Source organism: Mus pahari, chromosome 9, assembly GCF_900095145.1.
Source record: "Mus pahari chromosome 9, PAHARI_EIJ_v1.1, whole genome shotgun sequence".
Taxonomy (NCBI): domain Eukaryota; kingdom Metazoa; phylum Chordata; class Mammalia; order Rodentia; family Muridae; genus Mus; species Mus pahari.
The window spans coordinates 8,684,687-8,708,305 of NC_034598.1; the positions used below are offsets into that span (position 1 = coordinate 8,684,687).

General features: G+C 46.2%; 1 protein-coding gene across 4 annotated transcripts in view; it reads right to left on the minus strand.

The window, feature by feature from the left end:
- Positions 1-15,880, minus strand: part of Afg1l (AFG1 like ATPase) — a 164,068-nt gene extending 148,188 nt beyond the window's left edge. For 2 of the 4 annotated variants that reach the window (XM_029542462.1, XM_021205218.1), the window contains exon 1: positions 15,577-15,880. Coding sequence is in view for 2 of the 4 variants with exons in the window: in XM_021205218.1 (XP_021060877.1) it covers positions 15,577-15,715 (139 nt within the window). In the remaining 2 variants the exon portion in view is untranslated. Of the gene's footprint in view, positions 1-15,296; positions 15,526-15,576 lie in introns of those variants that run through there. The other 2 variants (XM_029542460.1, XM_029542461.1) reach the window with 2 other exon arrangements.
- Between the last annotated feature and the right edge of the window lie 7,739 nt (positions 15,881-23,619).

Below are 23,619 nucleotides of genomic sequence, written 5' to 3' on the forward strand. Positions count from 1 at the left end.
ATGGAAATGTAAGCCGAATAAACCCTTTCCTCCCCAACTTGCTTCTTGGTCATGATGTTTGTGCAGGAATAGAAACCCTGACTAAGACAGTCAGGAAAGCAAAAGGCTAGCCAGGATGTGGAAGGAAAGTGAGGAAAGCCCATCAGGCCAGCACCTCATTAAAGCCACCAAGACAGACAACAGACTATGCTCAGGTCACAGCCAGGCAACTGAGACTTGAATGCAGACCTCTCTCAGGCCCTCTTCCTTAAGCTTCCTGGTCAATCAGTACCTGGCTCCGTTTGTCCGTGCTGGAACTCTGCCCTCCAACATGGTAGGGTCATGGGTCCTCACCATACTGGAAAAACTCCTCCAACAAAGGGTCAGACAGAAAGTCTGACTTGAAAGAATTGTGAGGGTAATTAGACTTATGTACAATTATACATGTTACATATACAGACACTAGATGAAAACAGAAATGTATAGTCCTCCTCTATTACCTCTGCATGGCCACGACCCCCACTATGACCTCTGCTATGGCCACGACCCCCACTGTGACCTCTGCTATGGCTATGACCTCCGCTATGGCTATGACCTTCACTATGAAACTGACACAAATTAGGTCAGATCACAAAGGAAACTCAAAATCTCAGTGGCTACAACAAACAGAAGAACCTGAACCACAGAATTTGACCACAGTGTGTTTAAGTGTAAAAAGTTAGCTGGGAGCTGGGTGTGGAACACGCCTACCATCCCAACACTTGAGAGGCTGGGGCAGGAGGATTGCCACAATTTTGAGACCAAGCTGGGCTACCCAGCAAGAGCAAAAAAGACTTAGCTGGATATGGTAGCACCTTGTGTCGTCTCAGCCTCTCAGCTGCAGAAGCAGAAGAAAATCTGAGAGCAGCCTGGCTACCCAGACAGACCCTGTCTCAAAAAAGTCCTTAACTGTCTGTAAAAGAATCAACAAGGCCAGGCAGTGGTGGCGCACGCCTTTAGTCCCAGCACTTGGGAGGCAGAGACAGGCAGATTTCTGAGTTTGAGGCCAGCCTGGTCTACAGAGTGAGTTCCAGGACAGCCAGGGCTACACAGAGAAACCCTGTCTCGAAAAAAAAAGAATCGACCAAAACCAAAACAAAAACAAAGAAGATTCAACAGAAGAATTTATTTAGCAGTAAAGAACTGGAGAAACGCTGCGTCTACAGTACAAAGCTCTGTGCACAACACAGCACTGCGAATGCCATCCACGATGAGCTAAATGGCTGTAACTGCACTCTCAGAAAAGCACAGACTCAGACAAAACGCTGCTCTGCAGTGAGGGGAAGGACCGGGAGAGACCGGGAAGGACCCAGCTATGAGATCACAGAGCCAAAGATAGCAGCCTGGGTCAGGAAGTTAAGGAAGGGGTGAATGGAAATGATCCTTCCATTGAGATCAAAGGACAGAAAGAATTCAGCCAGTGAAGGAAGGGAGGCGGCCAGGAGTCTCAGGAACTCGGGTGTGTGCACACTCTCAACACAGTTCAGCTCTGGAATCAAGTGGAAAGAGGTGCCAGGGACTACACAGTGGGATCCTATCTCAGAAAATGAGATTTAAAAAAAGTCTAAGCCAGGCATGGTGGCGCACGCCTTTAGTCCCAGCACTCGGGGGGAGGGGGGGGCAGAGGCAGGCGGATTTCTGAGTTCGAGGCCAGCCTGGTCTACATACAGAGAAACCCTGTCTTGAAAAACCAAAAAAAAAAAAAAGAAAAAGAAAAAGAAAAAGAAAAAGAAAAAAGTCTAAGAATTGATACTAATCAATATGCAAGGTCTTTATGAAAAACACAGAAAATCTTTCACCAAGGCATAAGCAAAACACGAGAGTAGAAGCATGTTATAAGAAGGAGAGATGTTATAAATTATCAATTATTCCCAATCAATTCACAAAATAAGGAGAGATGTTATAAATTACCAATTATTCCCAATCAATTCACAAAATAAATCTTTTCCCAAATCCCTTAGAAAGTAATGAAAGAGGGGCTCCATTGGTTAAGTGCCTGCCAGCCAGCCGAGCTTGAAGTCCTCAGTCAGGGTCCCCAGCAGCCACCTACAGTACAGACTGTAAGTCCAGCCCGGGGTGAGGGATTTCTGAGTTCGAGGCCAGCCTGGTCTACAGAGTGAGTTCCAGGACAGCCAGCGTTACACAGAGAAACCCTGTCTGGGGGGNGGGGGGGTGGGGGGGGGAAAGCTCCTGACTACCAAATGTGGAAATAGACGTGAAATGCTCCAATAGAAAGGCCCATTTCCTTGCACTTGGGAGGGGGAGGCAGCTAGAGGACCAAGGATTAAAGGTCATCATCAGTTAGAAGCTAGAGTTCTCCTTGGAATAAGGAGACTGTCTCCATCTCTGACTCCTCATCAAAACAAGATAAAATAACCAAAAAACCAAAAACCAACAACTGTGAAAGAGCCGTGCCGGACAGATACGCCAGCGAGAAATGGAATAAACCAAGCTCTTGAATTTTTTAAACTATAAATTAGAGGACAACTTTTGGCAGTCCGGTCTCTCCTTCCACCCTGTGAGTTCCGGGGATAGCCCAGGTTACGACTTGGGGTAGGCACCTCTACCCACCATGCAGCCCAGAACAGAAAAACCTCACCACTGCTCTGTTTGGTTGTCTGCTTTGTTTTTGTTTTTGTTTTGTTTTTTTTATCAATTTGTAACTATGCATTTGTCATTCATTTTAAAAAAGATCCCATATCTGTACAACTCACTGTTTACCAAGTATCTACAGTGCACGGCAGAGGCAGAACATACATGAGAAGCACGGGTCACCTGTTTCGAGAGAGAAGCAAGCTATGGGAGGCAACAGATCATTCAACAACTAACATGTAGAAACTGACAAACGACAGACTTTAACTTAGACTATACCCTACCACAAACCAAACACCTGCCAGGTGACTACTTGGCGGTGGCTTGTCTGAGACTGAGCACAGCGGTAAGCTGCTCTCTCTCCCACCACCTCCCAAGTGTTGGGATTATAAATCCACGCCGCCACATTCAGATTTACTGTAAGTGTTTTTAATTCAAAACAAAGAAGCCAAGCATATATGACTATTTAGCTGGGGGAGGTTTGTAGACTGCAGGGCTCACTGCCATGCCCGGCTGATGGGCTAACACAACAGAGACCACAAAAGCCAAAAGGTTATTCTGCCAAGCAGAAAGTGGGGTTCTATTCTAGTTTGTTCTCTTCAGATCAAAGACTGGGAAGGTTTCTTTGCAGACCCCCAAGAAAGATGGGGTGTCCTGAGCACTGAGTTTCTCAGTGGTGATACAAACTGCTGACTATGTTCAACTCTGGCAACAGAGGGACCAGGACTGAGGCACACAAGCTCTGAGACGTGAAAGTGAAGATCCACGCCACGCTTCTGACCAAGGAACGTGTTATCTTCAGCAGGGCAGAAAGGTGAGCCTCAGACCTCTCTGTTTTCAGTCTACAACAACAGTGAACACACCCAGTGAGCTGCGCCCAGGCTGCTGGGGTGACACCTGGAACCCCAGTACCCCACAGGTCCAGGTCCGAGATCTCAAATTCTAAAACATGGCAAGCAAGAAGTAGAGAGAAAGAGGGGGCAGAGGGGCTGGGGGGGGGGGAACCAGACAAAGCAAAAACTTCATATCATAAAAGTCTATTCAAATGTCTATTAAGTATAAGTTTGGGGTTGATTATAATCAACCTCAACCATACAAACTATAATTCCCAGGAAAAAAGCCATACCTGTCCTTAGGATTCTGCAAAGCTGAGTGACTGACTGACTCGTGGCTGTGGAGGCGGAATACTACAGAGCCAGAGCGGCTGCATTCTCTTTAGTCCCCTTGGTACCATTCACCGCTCTCCTCTGTGCCTAACCTGCCATACCAGGCACTGGATAGCATCTGAGGCCTGAAGCCAAGATCTCCCCTTGGCTGTAGCCATCGACTGTGGTGGTTTGAAAGAGGATGGCCCCCACAGGCTCATAGTTAACTGACCTCACTTGGAAACATCTGTGGGAGGGATGAGGTATGGCCTTGCTGGAGGAGGTATGTCACTGGGGATAGGCTTGGCGGTTTCAAAAACCCACACCATTCCCAGGCTCCCCTCCCTCCCCCTCCTCCTCTCTTCCCCTCCCTCCCCCTCCTCCTCCTCTCTTTCCCCCTCCCTCCCTCACCCTTTGCAGCCTGGCTCTCAGCTACTGCTCCAGAGTCCTGCCTGCTACCTAAAATGAGATGCTTTCTTTTCTAAGTCGCCTCTATCATGCTGTTTTGTCACACAAGCAAAAGTAACTAAAACATTACCTGATTAAAACACGCTGAGAATAGAGTTGGTTTGTGAGAAGGGACAGGCTGAATTCGAAGTAAAATGAAGGGCCTGATGTGCCCCCCCTTTCAAACAATGAAGTATTTGAAAGCACCTTGATTTACCTATGACTTTCTTCGGTAACTATAAAAACATCATGGAACCATTGCCACATTGGAACATGGTATTTGGGACAATCCTATAACTAGGAATCATTACATTCCTAGTTATAAATTCAACAAAGAATATATATATATAACTAAATATGTACACAGACATATTCACAGCAGTATCATACCTAGTATTAACTAAACACTGTAAAAGCACCCCAGTACCTAAAAATATAAAGTGGATTTAAGACGTGGCATTGGAGGAGCAGAGAGATGGTTCAGCAGCTAAGAGCACTCGCTGCTCTTGCATAGGACCCAGGTTTGGCTCCTATCACCCATGTGATGGCTTGCAAACATATGCAACTCCAGTTCCAAGGGCTCCAACACCCTCTTCTGACTTCCAAGGAGACAAAACATGCATTTGGTGCACTTACATACATGCAAGCAAAACACTTACACACATAAAATAAATCTTAAAATAAGTTTAATTAGCATCAGAAACAAATGCTAGAGGTTTAGACTAATAATAGAATGTTTGCCTAACATATCTAAGGCTCTGGGTTTGATGCCCCACGTAGTGAAAGGGGAAATGAGTTGCTTGCTACACACATCTATGTGGGTACCTGTGCCCTACCTACTACTGAGGCCAAGGCAGGAGAATTGCCTGAGTCTAAGAATGTGAGACCCACCTAGGTGGCCCAGGAGACTGTCTCAAAAAACAAACAAACAAACAAACAAACAAAAAACCACCCTCCCTAAAATAAAACAAAAACCACCTGGGTTTGGTGGTACATGCCTGTAACCCCAACATTCAGGAAGCTGAGTCAGGAAGACAAATGGAAGTTCTAGGGTAGCCTTGTCTACATTACAAGTTCCAGGCTAGCCAGGACTACATATAGAGTGCCCCATCTCAAAAAAAAACAAAACAGAAAAACAGAATACTTACCACCAAACAAACAAAACCTGTGGTATAGTAAATCAGCCATTTATTTAGAGAGAGAATGATAGTTAACAACACATGAAGAAAATGTAATTCTGGATTTCTCCACTGAGCATTGCCTTAGTAAAGTCTCACCGACATACTGTTCAGTGGAGTAACCCATGGTTATATTTCTACTTTAGCTTGCTGTGATAAAACACTGACCGAATAACTTCAGGAGGAAAGAGTTTATTTGGCATACAGGTCCTGTCATAGTCGGCCATCACGGAAAGTCAGAGCAGGAACGCAAACAGAAACCTGGAGGCAGGAGCCAAGCAGAGGCCATGTGGATGCTGCCGACCGGCCTGCTTCCTCTGTTTGCTCAGCTGACACAGCCCAGGACCACAGTGGGGTACGCTCGCCCTCCTGCCTAAGGACGATGCCTCCCCTCCCACAGGGGGGTACGCCCTCCTTCATCAGTTAGCGATTTAAACAATGCCCCAGAGGCCTAACCACAGGCCAATCTAATGGATGCAACTCCTCAATTGGGGTTCCTTCTTCCCAGGCCTCTCTAGCTTGTGTCGAATTGACCATAACCAGACAGCACCTACATCAAACCTACAGTAATATAACCCACTTGTCAAATTTGCCTGGGACATGGTTGGTAACAATCAAAGCCTCAGGAGGCATAAATGTTCTCTGTTCCTTTTGCTGAGAGCAATAGGTGGTGGCATATGCCCAACGTACAGCACCGAGAAAGCGGACACAGGTCTCCTGCTGTGAGTTCAAGGATAACCTCCACAACATAGTGAGTTCCAGACAAGTGTATGTACATAACAAGACTCTGTGTTTTAAAAAAGCTGTAAAGAACCAGATCATCTACAGAGGCTCCGTGGACAGTCTCAGAAACACTGAGTAAGGATTGGCTCCCATCTTCGACCCAAGCACTGGGCACTGTGGAGGCCAAGGAAATGGAATCACTGCGTGTCCCACAGCAGGCGAGGCTACCGTGGCCTTGTCTCCACATTAAATGCAGTCCCTGCAACAGTGGCTCCCTGTGCCACGGCTGAGCAGTCTCTAGAATCCAAGAAGCATTACCAGTCTTAGCTGAACTGGAAGACTCGCCTGCCCTGGAGCGGCAGGGTCAGAGGCACAGCATACATTCCTGACAGCTTTCAATGGACTGACCGTCTGTCTCCTAATAGCGATCTGAGCCTCACAGATGATGACAAGGAAGACACAAGACTAATCAGCTCCATTTCAAAGATGAGAAAATAGACCCAGGATGGAACCAAGATGGCAGTCAAATCTCTCCAGGTCACATGTTAGTGGTCACCTATGTCCACCGGTCCCAGAACAGAACTAATGGAAAATTCTTCAAATTACCAGTTACAGAACAAAGAAGCTTCACTTCTTCACACAGGGGAGCAAATGCATGCTTAGTTAAATGAATCAAAACTCTATAAGGCATTTCGATTCCTAGTTTAAAATGTTTACCCAACTGCTGGGAGAAAAATGCACAATCAGGAAAAACACATTTAATATTTCTAAAGGGCTGGATTAAAATTTCAGCTGTAAACTTCATTACTGTAATTAGATTTTTAATGCATATTTATTAAACATCATTCAAATACTGTGTACAAATTATTCCTGAGTTATTTGTACATTTGTGTTGATTCCAGCAAACCGTCCACAGTAGCCACTGACCAGCGATGTCCTGTTACGGAGGCAGAAGCTTATCCTGGGGTCAGAGGCAGCTCCTTTAAGCTCCGGTACGTGCTAATCATATCCAAAAGATAAACATTTCACTTCTTTTTTGAGAAACGAAATGGTCACAAAGGACTCAGAAAGTCAAGCCTCGTGGGTGACACTGAAGACCTGTGTTTGATTTCATGACGAGTAAACAGGGTGCAGAATAAAGAAAATCAAATCTTAATTAAACTCTTTCTTTAGAAAAACAACATAAGCCGTCATCAAGGACTGCGTCGCGGGGTGATTTACCTTATTTATAAAAGGCTGATTTAGGGGCTTTAAAAGGGTGCTTTTGATTTAAATAGAAAGATTATGAAAATTAAAACTAAATGCTTCCTGGTTATCATTCTTTTCCCTTAGAAGGCAGCTAATCTTAAATGTGCCGATGTGTATAATGTTATGGGGGAGGGGTTACTTTAAATTTCATGATAACAAATCAGTAAAATAGTACCTAAAAATCTGAATAAAACCATTCTGAAGTAATCACAGGCATGGCCCAGCACAGTGCGTAACTTCTTAGCATTCACTGTGCTCACACACGATTTGGTAACGAGGACTAAGAGATCCCTTTTCTTTCAAATTATAAAGAGAATGATCGATCGCTTTGTTGTGTTGTTTAATTGAAGCAGGGTCTCATGCAACCCAGACTGGCCTCAAACTCACTACCTCACTGAATATAACCTTGAGCTTCTGACCCCAGTGCCTCCACTTGAGTGCTGGGGTTACAAGTGTGTGCCTCCACCTTTGGTTTTATGAGGGACCAAGCCCAGTGTACTGTGCATGCTGGATAAGCACTGCACTGCTGAGCTGCATCCCAGACCCAGTTTACTACAAACTGGATAGATTCGCCCACATATAAATGAGGATTTTTAAACGGAGTCTGCTGGAGTCACGTATAAAATATAAGGTGTAGGATAGCCCTGTGAGAGAACTGCCCTAAGAAGTCCATGTTCATTGATGGTGCTGGGTGGCAGTACCAAGTGTGACGAGCCAGGCAGAGGAAGACAGATGCTGCTCGCGGCAAGATCTCTCTCACACAGGGAAGCTAAAGTTGATTCACAGAAGTAGAGAGCTGAATAGCTAGCAACTGACAGGCTAGAGATGAGGTGAGACTGAAGGCCAAGGAGTGGGGGCCAAAATACAGTGGGCTGGCTCCAGTCTGTGACTGTTTACTACATACCTTATGAAGATGTAATAGAGGGGAACTGGGGGCTCCCAGCAGACGTCAGTGATAAGGGTTGAAGGAGATAGTCTTCTACTATCTTGATACCATCGATACCACTACACACTGTATCTATGTACACAGTTATTGTCGTCTGTGCCAAAGATGTACAGGATTGAAAGAGTTTTTAAAAGGACAAAGCAGGATTGTATGGCAACTGACCCAGAAGTGCCTCCCTGCCAACTAGCTTCCATTAGTGCTGGACGCTATCCCAGCCAATAAGGAGGAGATTTCAGTGATCTTACCACCGCACAGCTGGACCCTGACGCTGTAACACTGACCTGCCAGACAAGGTGTGTCTGCTGTAGTGGTGGCATGACTGTTACTGGAGAGACTGACCTTGATGGATTTGAGGCTTACTCCACAGGACAGGATTCAAGACTGGTACTACTAATCCAGCAAAAGCTGGGGAGGGGGGCTGTCACCAGGGCAGGCAGGGACAGGACCTACTACTGTGGCTTTGTTTTGCTAGATGGTCATGTTGCCAAACTGCCTTCTAGATGTATTCACTTGGGGTTGGAGACATGGCTCGGAGGTTAAGAGCACTGGCTGCTCTGCCAGAGGTCCCGGTTCAGTTCCCAGCACCCACATGGAAGTTCGCAAGTGTCTCTAACTCCAGGTCAAGGGGACAGACCTACATGCAGACAAAACACCAATGCACATAAAAAATAGAAAATAAAATAAAACCCTAATTACAAAATAAATAAATACATTCACAAATACCCATAGCTCAGTGCTGTTCACAACCTTGGTCTGAGGAGCCTCTTCTGCAGTGGGCAGTGGTCACTGCAGAGATTCTCAGCCAACTGGCCCACACAGTGAGAGCAAGTCACTGTTCAGCCTACCTACTCCCCCATGTCCCACCAAGATTCAGAGAGGGGCAGAACAAATGGAAGTGCCAGAGGATGGGGATTAGTGATAGAACAGAGCGTAATCTGAATATGACATGGCTGTCACGTGAATGAACTCACAGTGACAGTGGTTAAATATACAAAACCTAGCCAGCCAACATCCCAGCATGAATGAGGGAGGGGCCCACGGGACCGTAGCCCTAGCTGAGGAGTTAGCACCCAGGGCCGCTGAAGGACAGAGAACAGTTTTCTTTGGTAGTATACACACTGGTGTAGGTTGCCCTCTCTCCAGTGTCCGCCCCGCACTGTGTTCACATAGGCAACACTTGGCGGGTTATAAGAAAAAAACCTGGGTGAAGTAGTCCGTGAACCCCAGCACTCAGGAGGCAGGGGCAGGTGGGCCTCAGTAGGTTCGAGGCCAGCCTGGTCTGCATAGTGAGTTCCAGGACAGCCCGGGCTACACAGTGAGACCCTATCTCGAAAAAACAAAAATTAAAAATTAAAAACAGAGAGATCCATAAAAGACAAAGCGCACTCACAGTAGTACAGCCATTGCCAGACTCCAAAAGATGGAATTTACAGATGGAGTCCAAGAAACCATTGGAGCCAAGGAGCAGGAACAGCAGGAACAGCAACATCCAGCATGCCTTCTGTTTTGTGGCTCTGATTGCCTTTTTGACTGGCTGGCTGTTTTGGTGGGGAGGGGTGGGTCAAACATGCTACAGTGTGTCTGTGGAGGTCAGAGGACAGCATAAGGAGCTTGATTCTCTTCCTCCACCATATCCCAGAGATCAAGCCCAGGCCACCCAATCTTGGTGGCAAGCATTGTCACCCACTGAGCCGATTCATCAACCTTCGAGTTTTTGTTTTCACTGCTGTTGTTTTGGGGTTTGGGGGAGAGGGGTTTTAAGATAGTGTCTTCCTTTGTAGCCCAGGCTAGCCTGAGACTCAGAATACAGGGCTGCAGTTCCACATGAAAGTGCCTTTAAGAGTTAGAGGCTGGAGCGATGGCTCAGCAGTTAAGAACACTGACTGTTCTAGCAGAAGACCAGGATTCAATTCCCAGCACCCACAAGGCAGCTCACAGCCATCTATAACTCCAGTTCCAGGGAATCCAGCACCCTCTTCTGGCCTCTATAGGTACCAGGGGTTCAAGTGATACACAGACATGCATGTAGTCAAAACATTCCCACACATACAATAAAATAACAAAACAAAATAGAAAAGTTGGACAAATCTTGATCTCGGGTCAGAAAGAAACAAACGGCATAGGGAAACTAGTATTTCATATACACAAGAACCAAAATGACTTTTTTTCCCTTGGAGAATTTAGATAGCATATCATTATACGGGCCCAAGGCTGTATCACTAATTCCCAGGCTTTGGTATCTTTTGTTACCCTGCCTCTTTTCATAAAAAGACAAATCCAAAACATTAACATCACATATTCACCAGCCACTTAAGGGGATAAAGCTTTTTAAGTCATCTATTCCAGGCCCCTAAAGTTTGTGGGGTTTTTGTTTTTGCATTTTAAATTCTTCTTTATGTGTTTGGCCTACATATATATATCTTTGTCCCACTTGTGTACAAATGACATTGGATGCCCTGGAACTGGAATCCCTGAACTGAGGTTACAGATGATTGGGAGACATCATGTGGGTACTGGGAGTCGAACCCAGGTCCTCTGGAAGAACAGCCAGTGCCCTTGACTGCTGAGCCATCTCCTTGCCCCCAAGTTTGTCGGGTTTTCAATCATCTATTTGTAAATCGGCTATACTACAACTAACCTTCCATCTATCCCAGAATGATATCTAGTGTTTAAAAGAATGATATTTTTAAAAATAATCTTTAAAAAAAAAGCACCCTCAAGAGTGCACACCTTCAATCCCACCTCTCAGAAGGCAGGGCAGGCGGGTCAAGATCTGTCTTGAAAACAAAACAAAGGGGGTGGGGGGGGTAGAGAATGTTCATCTCTAATATTAAATGCTAATAACAACAAGTGGTTTTTAGGGGCTGGAGAGATGGCTCAGCGGTTAAGAGCACTGACTGCTCTCCTGAAGATCCTGAGTTCAAATCCCAGCAACCACATGGTGGCTCACAATCACCTGTAATGTGTCTAAAGACAGCTACAGTGTACTTAGATATAATAATAAATAAGTCTATAAAAATAAAAAATAAAAACAAAAATAAAAACAAATGGACTTGAATTGTTTCACATCAAGACAGTCACAACATAGAGAACTACGAAGCCCATCCATCCATGGGGCTAGAAGACAGCTCAGTGAGTATGGTCCTCACCCTGTAAGCTACTTCCACTGAGAAGGATCTCTGTGCCGAAGATGAGACTGCAGTGAGCTGAACAGAACAGGGTATCATCCAATAGCAACACCTAAAACTACAGTACGTGCCCCAAGACCGTGCTACAACAAATTGTGAGATTTGATCCTCACAGTCTCTTACCCCTATGAAACACACTCTTCTTAGGCTAGCTCAAATAAAGCAGAATTTTAGGCAGGAGGTTTTTTCTTCGGTATCTGCCCCAGTTGTTCACTTCTCTACTCTTCTTTTCATGATGTGTCTTAAGTCTTCCTTGTCTTACACTTGTTGTTTCTGCTCTCCACTCTGCAGACCTGCCCAGGCAAGTCCTGCGTTCTCCTGCTCCACCTGCCTCCTAGTCCTTCCTCCTTCCCCACACTCCACAACTAGCACCATCACCAACACCCTAAGTTTAACCAATCAAAACTGAATCTCGGGGCTGGGGGTGGGGGTGGCTCAGTGGTTATAAATGCTTGTGGCCCTTCCAAGGGGCCTGGGCTGTTTTATTTAAAAAACAAAACACACACACACACACACACACACACACACACACAAACCAGGGGACTAGAGAAATGGCTCGGTGGTTAAGGGCACTCACTTCTCTTCCAAAGGTCCTGAGTTCACTTCCTAGCACCCACATGGTAGCTCACAATTGTCTGATGCTGTCTTCTGGTATACAGATATACATACACCCACATAAATAAAATACCCATATAAATAAAATAAAATAAATAAATAAATAAGCTAAGAAAACAACAACAACAATTTGAGCTAGAAACAATGGAACTGCCCCCTTTGGGCTTCTGTTCCATCTTGACTCAGTTTCCCTTAAGTAGCCCAAACTAGGAACTCCACATTGATATTAACTAATTTTCCATATCTGTTGCAGGACTGTCAGTTCCATCAAGAAGCCATGTCTGAATTCCCGCCCCACCACCCTGCCCCTCATTCACCAGGGCATAACCAAACTCCCCCCTGCTCCCCCCCCCCCAATGCCTGGTGTATCCCGGCAGTCCCAGGAGCATGCGTGCTGAAACAGACTCAACCACATCTATTCCAAGAACCCTGTACTACCTTCTGTCACCAAGCCTAGACAGCCCCCTGGGCACCCAGGCTCTCTGAACCCAAATGGCAGCTCCCATCCCAGGTTCATCTCTGGCCCCTCTCCCTCAGAACCACAAAAGCCAGTAAGGGTCATAGGCTGTTCTCTCCAAACATGGCTGGAAAACAAACGAAACTCGGACTGTAAGAAAGAAGGGGACGATTAGAAGTCTAGAGTCTAGAAGGCTCAGCTGGGGCTGGTGGCTCCCGCCTGCAATGGCAGCTGGGAGGCCGACACAAGGGGGTTGCAAGGTTGAGGCTAGTGAACTCCCGGCAAGTGAGTCCCAGGCCAGCTCCAGCCAAGACCCTCTTACAAAGCAAAACAAACAGCCTATGTCTACATGCTACATGTGTCTGCATGTGAGTGTGTACTTTTTTTAAGAAAAAAAGAAAAGGGCTCATCACATATTAGCTATCAAACTTGAGTACTGTAATCCTGCCTCCCTCTGAGGGCTGGGCCCCACTCACTCATATAACTCCTACATTTAGCTTAAGACTTCAGATGAATTAACAATGTTGTCCCGTTTCTACCCACACACTGGCTAATATGATTTCTTGGTTGTTGTTAGATCTGAACTCACTATGTAGCACAGGCTGTGATAGTCTAGCCTCAGGCAATAAGCGTTATGATCACCACCTGGAACAGAGGCCCCTTTGCTGTCTGATAAAAGGCTTTCGCTATTAAGAGGGTTAAAACTGACTGGGTGGTGGTGCAGGCCTTTAGTCCCAGCACTCGGGAGGCAGAGGCAGGTGGATGTCTGTGAGTTCAGGGCCAGCCTGTTCTACAGAGGGAGTTTGAGGACTGCAAGGGCTACACAGAGAAACTCTGTCTCAAGGGAAAAAAAAAAAAAAAAAAAAAGCTTACAACGTTTCATTAAATGAAGATTTACTGAGAGCTAAAGAAAACATGTAGTGAAAACCAAAAGAACTTAAATTACAGAAAATTCCAAAATGCACCTACATATACATATCCCAAAATGAAGTTCATAATGTGCTGCTACCTAAGGACCGGATGAGTAGCAGTGTCTCAGGACCCAGAAACCTTTCAAGGTGGAGTTTACAAAATGGCTGAGCCAGGCCCCGTGTTAAAGTAAGACATGGCATTGAAAGCAAAGGCCTTACAGAAATGGCTCCATGCTTAAAAGCATGGGCTGCCATTTTTGGAGGACACAGGCTCAGTTTTCAGCATCCACATGGCCTCTTGTAACTGTTGGTAACTCTAGTTCCAGGGGACCTGACATCCTCTTCCCACTTCTACAGGACGATGTATACATGTGGTACACAAACACACATGCAGGCAAACACTCACTCACATAAGTAAGTGTTAAAGAAACAATGAAGGAATGACCAGCCAGACCTGGTGGTGTGGCCAGGCAATCCCAGCTATCTAGCTGTTGAGGAAGGAGGACCTCAAGGCCCAGCTGAACTGCAGAGTGAATTCAGAGCCAGCCTAGGATGCAATTTTGACCCCACCTAAAACAAAAGTGTAAAGAACTGAACCTATAGCTCTGTGGCAGAAGGGTGGCCTAGTACACAGGAGACCCTGGGTTCAAAGCCCAGTACTGGTGAAAATCAAGCTAAATCCGGCCCTTCCTGTCCTCATGGCCTCTCCCAACGCTTCCTTCCTGCCTTTGTTTAAGCCATGCTTTGTAAATGAAACTTCAAACAAGGGGTGGAAAAGAGAGATAAAACCGTGTGAACACTAAACACCCCCTCCCGGGGTTATTTCTTGATGGCAGGGTGTGTGTGTGTGTGTGTGTGTGTGTGTGTGTGTGTGTGTGTGCGCGCGCGCGCGCGCGTGTAAAGAAAGGGGCAGAAACTGTAATCCAGACTCAACTGATGAGATTTAGACTTCAGTATTTCTCTTGTTTATAAAATAGAAGGGAATTTTTACTTTAAAAAAAATTTATTGTGTATGTGTGCGTGTGTATGCGTGTGTATGTGTGTGTGCACATACAAGAGCGAGAGGACAAGTAGTGTGTGTGTGTGTGTGTGTGTGTGTGTGTACGTGCACAAGAGTGAGAGAAGACAAGTGGTGGGTGTTGGTACTTCCCTTCTGCCATATAGATGCTGGGGATTGAACTCTAAGCGGGCCATGTAAAGCTCACAGTCTAGTATTTATTTCAATAATTGAGAAAAAAAAAACCTATCTTGAGATGATGAGAATCGGTATTTGCATCTATACTCTGTTAAATTATATCAGTTTTTGAAGGTATATAAAGAGGCGCTTGGAGATGAGGAAAGGTGAATGAGGAAGACCATAAGAATAAAATCGTTCATTCGAAAATATCTGCTCATCAGACACCAACCACCATCCTACATGCCAAGGAAATAATGACACAGGGTTTGCTGTCTTTTGAGAAACCAGTTCAGTGAACAGAGAGGTAAAATTAGCACTTCTGGGAAACGGCAGCAGGAGGTTCTCAAGTTCGTGGCCAGCCTGTACCACACAGTGAGACCACTTGATTATAATTATTTGGCTAACCACCAATGCACAGACACACAACAGTAGAACTGAAGAATCGAAGGTCAGGGGCAAAACAGATAGATGATAGACAGACAGACAGACAGACAAAACTGATGCCCTAGGAATTTAAGACTGCTTCGAGAAAAGGGGCGGGGAGGGGGCACAGGGACCTGACTGACACGACCATTAAGGCCATCACCAGCCTTAAGAACCCAGATAGGGGGGGTGAAAGGCTGCCCACACACCAACCCCACTCTTGCTTACCCCATCCCTCCAAGCCCGGCTCTTGCACACCTGCCCTCTCCAGGCCTGGGGTACCAGGGAAAGAACTGGGTTGGCCTCTGACTCTCAAATGGAAGTTACTCTGGGCAGCTTCCTGAGGCGCTCAGAGCCCCTTCGGGGCAACGAGGTACAAAAGGTCAATGGACACGAACTGGTCTCTAGGATCCGTAAAACCTGTGAAGCCACGGGTGCAGCTGGGAGCGATCAGACAGTGCGGTGACCCCAGGGCCTTGCGCGGCCCGCTCGTGACACGGTCACTGACCTTTCCAAAGGGGGTTCCCAGGGCCAGGGGCCGGAGGAGGGATTGCGACGACCCGCGCCCCGCACCCAACACCTCTCCCAGTCAGCCGGCTGCGCGCGGCGGAGCGCAGGGTAACCAAGGGCGACCAGGAGGCCGCCATCTTGAGCTCCGTACAGGGAGGAAAACTTTATTGTAACCCAGAAGACGCGACGGAGCAGCCGAGGGCCGTGGCGCTCCGGGAGGCCACGCCTAAAAATTGAGGGAGCGTTAAAGAGAGGTGACCTCAAGCTTAGAAAGGCTGCAACGCCTGCCCTTCACGCCTTCCGGTGAGCCTTGGGACTACAAGTCCCGAGAGGCCTCGCGCCTTGAGGGGGCGTGTCCTGACAGTCGTGGGTGCGCCCCGCCCCCATTGGAACCCTAGTTCTCCAGGTCTGAGAAACCAATTGCAGCCTGTAGTAACAATCGTGGACCTTCTAAGACTGCATAATAAGAAGGTGGCCAAGAGGTCTATATTGTACCTCGTCCAGTCTGGTATAATATAGCCTCAATTTTCTTTTCTTTCGGTGCCCAACGTATCTCTGAAGGGTACCTGAAATGTATTTCTGCCACTCTCTGTTTGAGCTGTTGAGTAATAGAAATTATTTTCTATATAGCACATGTTTTCATGCTTTGAAGCAGCTTATAAGTGGGGCAGGAAAGCCAAAGGGGCCAGATTGACAGCTGGTGGATGTGGTAGTCATGGGATGGTGTGAACACTTGAATTTGTGACTGCCCTCATTTGAGGCTAGATGAAAGCAGCAGCTAAAGACAAACGGTGGAATCAAGGAGAGAGCACTGTGGTGGAGAAGTAAGGAGATTATATTTTTGTCTAGGTGTGTGTGTCCTATATTGAAACTGATTTTTCTGGAGGCCGGAAGTGGGCATTGATCCCCTAGAGCTGGCTGGGATTAAAGGCTGCTGTGAACCACTCGGCATGGGTGCTACACACCAAGCCCTTGTCGGCTGCATAAGTTACACATTATTTTAACTGTTGAGCCACTTCTCCAGTCCATACAAGATTAACTTTTAACAAGACAAAGACCTTCCCAGGGGGTGTCGGGTGTTGCTCAGCTGATAGAGTGTTTGCCTAGTTAGCCGGAAGCCCAAGGTTCACCAGTCTGGGAAGAAAAAGCACAAACTGCAATCCTAGCATTTGGGAAATGGAGACAGCAGGGTTAGAAGTCCAGCTATATAGTTCCATAGGCTGGCCTGGGCTGCGTGCGATCCTTAAAAATAAATTAAAAAAAAAAAAAAGGAAACCCTTCAACCGTGGATCATATCTAAAAGACCTGAACATTTAGCTGGGAATTATGGAAAACAAGAAAGTCTAGCGTTCCTAGGACGGAGAAAACAAAGTTTCAATTGTGTGACCAAAAAAGAAAAGACTAAGACGAATTCCAGGAAACCAGATTGTGGTCACCAGAAGAGGAATTATGAAGAAACAGGAAATGGAAGGTGTAATACGGCAGAGTAACTTCGAGCCTTTTCTCTGCTAATATGTCAAAGTATGTACCCACCCCGATGGAACTGAAGATAGTCTAAAGAGAGACACTTTGACTATTACACTACTGAAACAATAGCCCTAAGAAATTGAACTGCTCCCAAGAATCTCAAACTGGGTCAAGGAAAAGGCTGAAGCCTGGTGCCAACCAGAAAAGGGAGACGCTTGTCTCCCGGAAGTGACGTCACACAGTTTTGACAACGCGCCAGACCACCTCGTAGGACACACGGGAGCAGGGCAGTGGTGGGTCAGTGATGGGCAGACCACAGCTGACCTGGGCGGCTGAGTTGTTGGACCTCTTTCCTACGACTTAAACCCAGGCCTCGAGTCAGAACCCCAATGATGGGTTTGGAAGAGTTTTTCTTCCTAATGTGCCCCTGTCCCTGCTTGTACGCTTTTACTTTTAAGACTTTTTGTTTTGTTTTGTTTTGTTTTGTTTTTTGAGACAGGGTTTCTCTGTGTAGCTCTGGCTGTCCTGGAACTCACTTTGTAGACCAGGCTGGCCTCGAACTCAGAAATCCGCCTGCCTCTGCCTCGCGAGTGCTGGGATTAAAGGCGTGCGCCACCATGCCCGGCTACTTTTAAGACTTTTAACCATTCATATTCATTCTCATTCTCTCTCTCTCTCTCTCTCTCTCTCTCTCCCTCCCTCCCTCCCTCCCTCCCTCCCTCATTTTTTTAGGTTTATGAGTGTTTCGCCAGCATACTTAGCTATGTATCACATGTGTGCCTAGTGCCTCAGGAGGCTGGAAGAAGACACCAAATCTCCAGGAACTGAAGGTGGATGGTTGTGAGCCTCTACATGTGTAGTGGGAGTTGAACCCAGGTCCTCTTGACAGAGCAGTCCATGTGCTCTTTTTGTTTTGTTTTTGTTTTGTTTTGTTTTGTTTTTTGAGACAGGGTTTCTCTGTGTAGCCTTGGCTGTCCTGGAACTCACTTTGTAGACCAGATGGCCTCGAACTCAGAAATCCACCTGTGTCTGCCTCCCGAGTGCTGGGATTAAAGGCATGTGCCACCACGCCCGCTCACAAACTGATTTTTAAAAAAGGTCTTTCACTACCCAGAACTGAAATAAATAAATCTCACACAACACTCCCAATTTTATATTCTCTTCTTATATAAAATTATAATCTCACACAACACTGTCAATTTTATGTTCTCCACAACACTCAACACCATATGGTACCTACTGTATACTCTGCACACTATAGAGCCTGAACTCAAGGTGCTGTGCACAGTAGGTAGGCAGTGTGCACAGTAGGTAGGCTGTGACACTTCAGCCTCAGACCACAACACTATGCGTTGATAGATGATTAGCTTATTATCTGCTCTTCCAAGAACGGAAGCTTCCTGTGGTTGTTATGCTCACAGATGTGTCCCTAAACCTGGCATCACATCTAGCTTATAAGGAGTTTTGTTTTAACTGAAAGAGTAATCTCAGTAAAAATACAAAGTGTACTGTTGAAAGGCCCTGAGGGGTTGTTAGGGAAAACTGGAAAGTGTTGCAGAGTCACCCATGATTCTTTTTTTTTTTTTTTTAATTATATGTAAGTACACTGTAGCTGTCTTCAGACACTCCAGAAGAGGGAGTCAGATCTCCTTATGGATGGTTGTGAGCCACCATGTGGTTGCTGGGATTTGAACTCAGGACCTTCGGAAGAGCAGTCGGGTGCTCTTACCCGCTGAGCCATCTCACCAGTCCTGTCACCCATGATTCTTAATGCCACTGCTGGGAAGGGGACATGGAGAGAACCCAGCATCCACACTGGAGAATGTGGGGTGAGTGGTCCCTCTCCGCCATCCCCCCCCCCAGACCAACGTCACAGAGGCGCTGGTGCCCTCTGGGCTTTGCCTTCTGGCATCCTGTGCAGGAAAGCTGTGCTCTCGCCAGCCACTCTGGTTCCACGAAGCTTGTGGAACACAGTGTGTAGTGTTTCACTCATCTTGCAGAACCAAAGGACAGAGAGGCAGTGGGACTTCCCATGGTGGTTACAGGCTCACCGTGATCGGTGTCAAGGGGAAGGAGCTGTGGCAGCAGAGAAAAGGAGTTTTCAGTTGTGCATCCCACCAGCCACGACCTCACCTGCCCTGCACCTGTCTACCCACCCCTCCACCACCTCCTATTATCCCACCCTATTAGGACCTAGGTAAATTATTAAGGTCCACGTGGGGTGTTAAGGCCTAGGTACCTGTTACCTTCTGGCCCACAATTATAAGGAAACTTTCACATATGTTTCTGCTGTTACCAGGAAAGTTTCTAATGCCCAGTTGATTACATATTCCTGTTATGTTCTGTGCCCGAGAGAGCAATCACCATAGAAGTCAGTAGAACTACTTTGTATAGTTACCCACAGTAAGCTTGGACCTGAACCAACCACCCAACAGCACTTCCTGCACCAATGTATAAGCTTTTATGATATAAGCTGCCCCTGGGATGGACCCTCAACATAAGAGAGACACCCGTACCAATATAAGAAACTACTTGGAATAAGACTTCCATTTTGAGTAGTGGTCAAGGTACAGGTTAAGTTCCCAAGACCTCCCTGGAAACTGACATCCTACTTGGCAGAAAGAGACATGTATGTGGGCAACTGACATCCTGGTTGGCAAGTTAAGACATGAATGTTAGACAAGGCAAGTCTCCTGCCACAGTTGAATACCCCAACCAAGAGAACAGGAAAAGTGTACAACAAAGACATGTTCCTAAGGAAATCCCCCTATCCCTAAATCGCGATTGGTGAAATAACTTGGTACAGATGTTCGTGGATTTGGGGCTTAAATACCCTGTAGGATCTTAATTTAGCGTCATGGTCCAGTCCCCAAATCTGGACTATGGCCCTGGTCAGCCAGCCCTGGGGCACATGCTCAGTTAACCATCCCTTACTTACTGAGATCAGTATTGCTGTGGTTGTAAAGTGATCCTTGGACCCCAACACACTCACTGCAGAGCCTTAGCTGAGTAGCCTGAAGTGGCCTTAGCCTTGCAATAATCCTTGTGCCTCGGCCTCCGAAGGACTGGAATTACATCTATGCTTCAGGGAACCCAGCTACACATGAGGAACCAAGGGACCACTTTCAATATATTTCTGATCCTCAACCCTCACATCCATTCCTTTCTCAAATATGATTGGCCCTATTGTCTTAAATCCATCCATTATCATTTGCTCTGTCCGAGCTGATGCAGTCTCTTTCCTCTTCAAACCGCTCTAGTATATCTTTCCAAAGTTGTAACCTAACTGAGCAAAAGTCCTTCCAACCACCTAAGTTAGTAGGTAGACCTGTAGACCAAGGAATGAAAAAAGAAAGCACTGTTTACCTCCTCTTCCTTTTCCTCTCCTTTCTACTTTTTTTTTTTCTTTTGAGACATCATCTCACTGTGTAGCTCTGGCTGTCCTAGAACTCACTCTGTAGACCAGGCTAGCCTCCATAGAGATCTACCTGCCTCTGCGACCCACACACTGGGATTAAAGGCGTGCGCCACCACACTCGGCACAGTGTCTTTGTAACAGACCTTAAGAAAATCAAAGCCGGGCGTGGTGGCACACGCCTTTAATCCCAGCACTTGGGAGGCAGAGGCAGGTGGATTTCTGAGTTCGAGGTTAGCCTGGTCTACAGAGTGAGTTCCAGGACAGCCAGGGCTACATAGAGAAACCCCGTCTCGAACCCCCCCCACCCACACCCCCGCAAAAAAAATCAGGTATGGTAGAACCACTCCTCCAGAGACAGGAAGAGCACAAGTCTACTCAGCTGGAGCTGTATGGGGTTTGTTTAAGTAAATATTAAAACAACTAACTAAAATTTAAGTTTCCAGAGAAATGCCAAGAATGTTCCAGGCTTAATACTACATATGCACTGCATTTCTATGTTTCAATTTGAACTCAGAAGCCTGAGAATTTCTGAAATAAAAGGTTTAATAAGCTGTTATACCAGTTTGCCAGAAACCAGGCTCAGGGTCACATGTCCACAGTCCTGAGAGGCAAGGCAGAGAAGCATTTGGGTCCAGGAGTTGCAGGCCAACCTGGGCAGCCTGGGGCAACTTATTAAGGGGGAACAAAATAGATGTTAGCCAGAAAAAGGCCAGGTCTCGGGGTACATTTCCAAAAGCTACCACCAGTGAAGTTAAGTAGCCCCAGAAAGTATGTATACTATACCAGACACCCGGAAAGTATGTATACTGTGCCAGACTAAAGAATCCTTTTCAGGGGCTGGAGAGAGGGCTGGGCAGTTAAGAGCGCTTATAGTCCTTGCAGAGGACTCAGGTTTAATTTCCATCACCCACCTATGGCTCACAACCATCGGGATCTCCACCCTATCCAATGCCTTCCTGCCCTCCATGGGCACCAGGTATGTGGTGCGCACACACACATGCAGGTTAAAAAAAAGCTGTATATTATTGTTTGTACATCTATATTAGCCACAGAAAAGAGGTGAAGATGAGGAAAGCAGCAAGACGAGTGACTGATGCTTCTGGATGGCTTTGAGTTAATGCTGCTAAAAGTGTATGTTTACAGGCTCAAGTTACACGGATAGTGGGATTTTAGGGTTAGTTCTTTTAACTTACGTTTATTTGTTTGTGTGTGGGTGTGTATGTGTGCACACACATACCCACAGGTCCACACCCTCCTGTACCAGCACATGTGCCATTGCCAGAGAGCAACTTGCTAGAGTTGGTTTTCTCTTTCCACCACATGGGTTCTGGACTTAAGCACATCTAACCACTGGGCCATCTCACCAGCCCCATGGTGGGATTTTGAGTAGACTTCAGCAACTGGACAATCAGCGGTAGTGGCACACATTTATAATTACAAGCACTTAGTGGGCTAAGGCAAGAGGATGTTGAGTTCAAGGTCGCCAGGGCTATGCAGTAAGAGGGTCTCCTTCCCTTTCTGCTGCTGTCACAAGTCACCAGACAAAACAGGAAAGACTCCTTTGGACTCACGTTTTTTTCAGAAGTTTCTGTTTATCACAGCAGAGAAAGCAAGGTGACAGGCTCTCTCAACAGTGGCTAGGTCATGTGACCTTGCTGTTCACATGCAGTAGATCAATAAGAAGAACCTAGTGCAGAGCCCAGAGACAAATAGGAGCCAGGCAGCGCCCTTCCAAGGCCTGCCCCTTGTGTCTCCTTCCAATGCCAGGCCCTGCATCAGACCCCACAGATCCCAAGGCTACCAACAGCTGGGGAACAAGATTCAAAACCTGAACATTTCAGGTTCAAGCCATAGAGAGCCCTTCTCTCAAAACCCAAAGGAAACTACATTCCTGCCCCCTGATGACCTAACCACTATAGTTGGTCTGGCCTTTGCATCTGCTAGCTGTGCCCAGGCAATAAGAAGACTGAGTGTCTATCTATAGCCCACTTCTCCAGAGGAACGGAAGCCGGCCTGCAATGCCAGTCGCCGGGGCTCATCATAAGCTGAGAATCTGCTCTACCCCCTCTCTGGGGACTACACTCCGAATTGGCAGGGAGTTGGCCTAGACTTCAAAGCAGTCCGATGGGGTCTGTTCGGTTAGGCTTTTCAACTGGACACCTCAGATGGTTTAGATAAGATTTAAATCAGGTAAGTTTTATTTATCCAACTTCACTGATAACAGAAAAGTCCTCAAGTGAGACCAGAGGATATCATGGATATTATTTAAGGAACATCCCTTCCAAAGCTCAGGAAAGTGTCATTTGACCGCTAATGTCTACACACACCAATGTAAGGGTCCAATTTTCCCAGCATGTCTCTCACTTACCACAAGCAATTCTCATCAGCTTCAAAGGGAGAGCTGCGCACCCACAGACCCGAGTCTGCAGTACCCGGGCTCGCTCAGCGGGACTGCCGGCTGTAAATTATGAGTGGGCTTCACTTTCTTTTCAGACAAATCAACCCAGCTGGATTTGGAGCGCTTCATTCTTGGAGATAATCAACAGTCCCTTCTAACATCCAATGCACTCGGTTTGATGTCACACATCAATCCTGTCGCTTACCTAAGTCAGGCCTTTGTTTAGATTTGTAGGTTACTATGTAAGATGTCCAATGTGGCCACTTGGCAGATTCTCATGTGCCTTCTTAGCATCAAAGCACCGAAATTTATTTCCGTGGTAATTTTGTACACAGCAAGGAAAAAGGAGGTAGGAGAGATGTAATTTCATGTTTGCTGTCCAACAATTTTAAAAATATATATTTAATTCTGTTTATAAGTAGTGCTTTTCAGCTTTAATTTGATACTTTCCTAGCAGGTAAATTATCTTTTAATGTAATTACTTTTATGTAATAATTATGATCTTGAAAGTCTTCGAAGTGATTAAAGGCCACTTTCTAAGGAACAGATTTCTGGATTTAAATTGCACAATTTTTCTGCTTGTGCTTTTAGCTTTAGACCTGACTTATTATTATCATTATTTTTATTACTATTATTAAATACTTATAGTATTGCATGTAATAGCATTAGTCCTTTGCAAACATGTAGACTTTTTAAAGGTCTAAAACAGTTTTTGCCACAGATTTGAGAAGTTGACACAGTAAGTCCCTCTCCCATCG